The sequence below is a fragment of the Megascapheus bottae genome, unplaced genomic scaffold (genome assembly GCF_031878675.1).
Source record: "Megascapheus bottae isolate mThoBot1 unplaced genomic scaffold, mThoBot2.hap1 HAP1_SCAFFOLD_58, whole genome shotgun sequence".
Lineage (NCBI taxonomy): Eukaryota > Metazoa > Chordata > Mammalia > Rodentia > Geomyidae > Megascapheus > Megascapheus bottae.
Window position 1 is genome coordinate 286,096 of NW_028327477.1, and position 4,675 is coordinate 290,770.

A 4,675-nucleotide genomic window follows, 5' to 3' on the forward strand; every position below is an offset into this window, starting at 1 on the left:
GAGGTTTTAAATCAGCCAATGAGTTAATGAGTACACTGCACCTTGATAATTGTCTCCTTCTTCCCCATCTCCCTCAACCCTATGTATCTCCCCTCATTTTACTAGGTTCCAGTTTCATGGAAGTGCATTGAAGAGTATTATGCTATCAATCAAATCCTTACGAATTTTATTTACTTATTTAATACCTGAGTTGAATTCACTCAAAAAATATGACCCCTTTCTATATGCTTTGGACACAATGCTTCTGTTGTGGTCCCTGAGGCACTCACTGGAGGAGAAACCAGGCACGTGGGCATTAAATGTTACAGCAGAGGTGTTCACAGGGTCCTGTGGGAACGTAGTGCAAAAGAGGGCCTAAGTCACCACCACCCACATAATAATCATCAGTGACAAAGAACTTTCAGGATCACACACATACACACCAGACCTTGAAAACGTGCACTCACTGGTCCCTCATGTCTTGCAATCATAGTTACTCAAGAGGCTGAGATCTGAGGGCTATGGTTCAGACAGCCAGGAGAGGCCATGAGACTCTTTATTTTCAGAAAATGCTGATAGTAGTACATAGCTCAAGTGATAGGTGTAGCTTTGGGCCAAACAATCTCAAGGATGGAGCTCTAACCCTGAGATCAAGCCCAAACACACCCACACGTGATCTAGAGGAGTAGTGCTGCCCCTGTGGGTAATTTACAGGAAGCAGCTCATCATGTCTCCTCTCTCATGGATGACATCCAGTGGTTGGAAGGATCTAGCTAAACCATCAGTGCTCAGTCCTCAGTGAGGATGCCCCTAGTCCCTAGCAGACTGGCTGGAGGCACTGGCATTGGGGTTGTGCTGTCCCAACCTCTTCCTCTGGCCTCTGCCCCCACACTCTCGGGCATGCCCACTGTGCACAGGGGAAGGTGGGAGAGGAGGCCTTGGGTTCCTTGGCTGGAAATTGCCTTGATCTGCTCTCTGGTTAGTGGATGCGCTTGGGAGCTTTAGGAAGATGCAGTATTTTCTGTCATGCTGCTCCCTTCAGCGCAAGGTAGAAACAGCCAGGTTCAGTTACTGGGTGGGGGGGGAGGGAATCCCACGGCCCATAGCCTTCCATATCACACCCAAGGTGCACAAGCCTGCATGGGTCCCAGGGGGCCATGGTAGCCAGGGTACTGCTCTACTATCTGAGCACACACTTTCTTGCTTTCATTCTTTCCTCCTTGACTTTCTTTCCAATTGTTCTCTTTTTTCTTCCTCTTCTTTCTTCTGGTTAATTAGAGATAAGAGTGTCAGTCAATGGATATTCCTGCCAGGGCTGGGTTTGAACCTCCATCCTCAGATCTTAGCCTCCTGCATAGCTAGGATTACAGATATGAGCCACCAGCTCCCAGCCTGTTCATGTTTTGAAACAGTCAATGCTTTTCCTTCTTATGGTTTTAGGTACAGCATATTCAAACATAAAACAAAAGCGATGGTTTGAGGCTCACACATGTAATTCCAGATAGTCAGGATCTGAAGATTGAGGTTCAAAGCCAGCTGGGGGAGAAAAGTCTGAGTTTCAACACTACTTAACCAGCAAAATATGCCAGAATTGAAGATGTAGAATTACAGCCCTGAGTTCAAAAGCTAAGGAGCAGTGCCCAATTCCTAAGTTCAAGCCTCAACACATACTTGTGTGTGTGCATGTAACACTCGCACACAAATGCACACTTACACACATACGGTTCCTACCAGAACCTCCTCATCCACCCCTCATTCAGCTGCCAGACTGGTATCTTCCAGGCAGGCTGCTGGTATTTGTCCACTTTCTTCTGGAAATCCCAGGAATCCCATCCCTAGCTGGAGACTTGGCAGATGCCTGTACTTCAACAGCCAGCCAGCTACTCTCCCAAATCTCAGGATACAGAGGTTCACTGGGCACTATTCCTGGGTTGGTTTATCATTGTCGAAAAAGAACAATCTATGCCTAGAGTTCTCCGCATCTCAGGATCTGAAATAGCAATAGCAACTGTAAGGATATACAGGAAACAGCTTCTCTTCTTAAAGAAAAATCACTAGCTGTAAGCTACCAAGGACTACACTAACAGTGAGAGGCTGTCTCAAAAGAGGAAAACAAGCCAGAAACCAAAGGTTCATGCCTAGACCTCTGGAACTTTAGATACCCAGACAATAAGAACAAATGTTTTTCCACACTGCTTACATTCATACGGTTTCTCTGGAGTGTATACTTTCGTGTCTTTGAAGATGATAGGGAAGAGCAAATGCTTTCTCACACTGTTTACATTCATAGGGTTTCTTTCCAGTATGAATTTGCTCATGTTTTTGAAGGAGAGAGGAGAAAGCAAAAGTTTTCCCACACTGCACACATGTGCAGCATTTCTCTGCAGTGTGAATTCTTTCATGTTCTTTAAGGGATCTAGAGGAAGAGCATGTTTTCCCACATTGCTTACATCCATGGTGTTTGGGTTTCCCTCTAGCATGAGACTTTTCGGTTTTCGAGGTCACTAGAAAAAACAAATGTTTTTCCACATTGCTTGCAACCATGGGGTTTCTCTCCAGTGTGAATTCTTTCATGTCTTTCAAGGTAGCGAGGAAGAATGAATGTTTTCCCGCACTGCAGACATCTATAGGGCTTCTCTTCAGTGTGAAGTCTTTCATGTCTTCGAAGGGAACAGGAAAATGCAAATGTTTTTCCACATTGCTTACTCTCATAGGGTTTCTCTCCACTGTGAATTCTTTCATGTGCTTTAAGGTAATGAGAGGAAGGGAAGGTTTTCCCACATTGCTTGCATCCATAGGGTTTCTTTCCAGTATGACCTCTTTCATGTCTTCCGAGGGTGCTGCTAGAAACAAATGCTTTCCCACATTGCCTACATTCATAGGGTTTCTCTCCAGTGTGAGTTCTTTCATGTGCTTTAAGATAACTAGAAAAAGGAAAGGATTTCCCACATTGCTCACATTTATAGGGTTTCTCCATGGGAAGAGTTCTTTTGTGCTCCTGAAGGGTAGTGGAGTTAGGGAAGGGTCTTCTACAATGCAGACATTCACAGCAGGGTTCAACTTCAGTGTCAATTTCTTCATGTCTGTGAAAAAGACAAGAATGGCTACAGGAGTTTTCACATTGCATAGCTGCAAATGGATTTTCCTCATGGTGCATTCTATGGCCAGTTTGATCCTGATGGGATTTCCTGCAGGCTCTCCCACATTCTTTATGAGTGGTGGGGATTTTCTCCCCTTCCTGATTCACACAGGCTGTCTGTCCTGTGTGAGCTCTGAAAGGCATACCCATGGGGGAAGGTGTAAGGATGGTTTCTCCAAACACATGGGTATTAAAGGGTGCTATTCCAGGTAGAGTCTTCTTATTCAAAATGCTTTCCACATTCTGTTGGAAGGCTTCTTCACACTGACTGACCTGTTCATGTTCATACACTCTCTCTACAAATTGAGTTCTGTGAAACGCACACACACACAGACACACACACACACACACACACACACAGAAACTGAGAACTGCTTGCAAACTAGGAAACATTAGAAAGTGTCTCCTGAGCTTTCACGATGTCCTCCAAATGCTCCCAATATTGGCATATTTTTTTAGATTCCTGAATTTTCTAGTTTTGGAGCTCCATTTGTATACAGTTTAAAAGGAAAGTTTTCTAGGATAAAATCAATTTCTATGTGTGTGCATTTGTATAGCAGCTCGGTTTAAAAATTTCCTGCCACTCTGCATAGTATTATCTCTGGTTAGTGCAATTACCTAACTTCCTCCCTGGGATTTTTGCAGTTAACTTCAGTCTTTTCTTTTTCTTTCTTCTTTTCTAAAATGCAAGCATAGAAATCAATGATTTTTCAACAATATAAAAAATATTAAGAATGCAATTATCATCATGAATAATGTGATCACAGTATATATATAATCATATATTCACCCGCATGTTCAATTTTTCATTCCAAATCATGCAGTATCACTCAGGGCAGGAACAGCTCACAGGTTAAGTAAGGCAATATTTACCTAGAGAGGCCAGATTTCTAATGATTTCCCCCATCACATCTCGGTAGAGCTTCCTTTGAGAAAGACTTAGTAAAGCCCATTCTTCCAGGGTAAAATTGATGGCTGCATCCTCAAAGTTCACAGTCTCCTAAAATATTCCACAAAGAATTCCAAAGCAAGAGTTAAAGTCACAGAAATGAGATGAGTCTCATCTTATTTTTATTTCAAAAAGATACCTTATGTTGTCTATATAGTCAATTATTAAATACTCACCAGACATCTTTTCTACATGGTACTTCTCACATAGTACTTTGTTACTTTTTCCTCCCCACAAACCCACAATTCTATTACTCCTTAAATCTGAGAAAGGAAGAAAGAGCTAAACGGGAAAAATATGATGTAACAGAGGAAGAACAAAAGAACTTTGAATTTGTCTAGATGATATTTTACAAAGTGACTGGCAAAATAGATCAAAGGAGGGGACATGAATCCTTACTAGGATAAAACATAAATTCATTCAGGACACAGTAGATAGCACACAGTAAGAGCAAGTCTACAATCTGACATCTATAGGGAAACATGTACTTCATTTCTTTGTATCAGAGACATTAATTAAATTGTCTTGAAACAGGAAAGCTAAAAGTAGAACACTTTCCCCTACATAATGGCAAAGGCCTAAAATTTAAAGCATGGAGAGGATGATGT

At 42.3% G+C, this 4,675-nt stretch overlaps 1 protein-coding gene across 1 annotated transcript; it reads right to left on the bottom strand.

Annotated features, from left to right (window-relative positions):
• Positions 1 to 219: 219 nt before the first annotated feature.
• LOC150039778 (zinc finger protein 627-like) lies at positions 220 to 4,086 on the bottom strand. The gene is made up of 4 exons (XM_090327596.1): positions 3,992 to 4,086; positions 3,737 to 3,797; positions 2,938 to 3,428; positions 220 to 327 (listed from the first exon to the last, which is right to left on the bottom strand). Coding segments are annotated over exons 1-4 (588 nt in total). The 5' UTR covers positions 4,026 to 4,086; the 3' UTR covers positions 220 to 325.
• Positions 4,087 to 4,675: the final 589 nt, after the last annotated feature.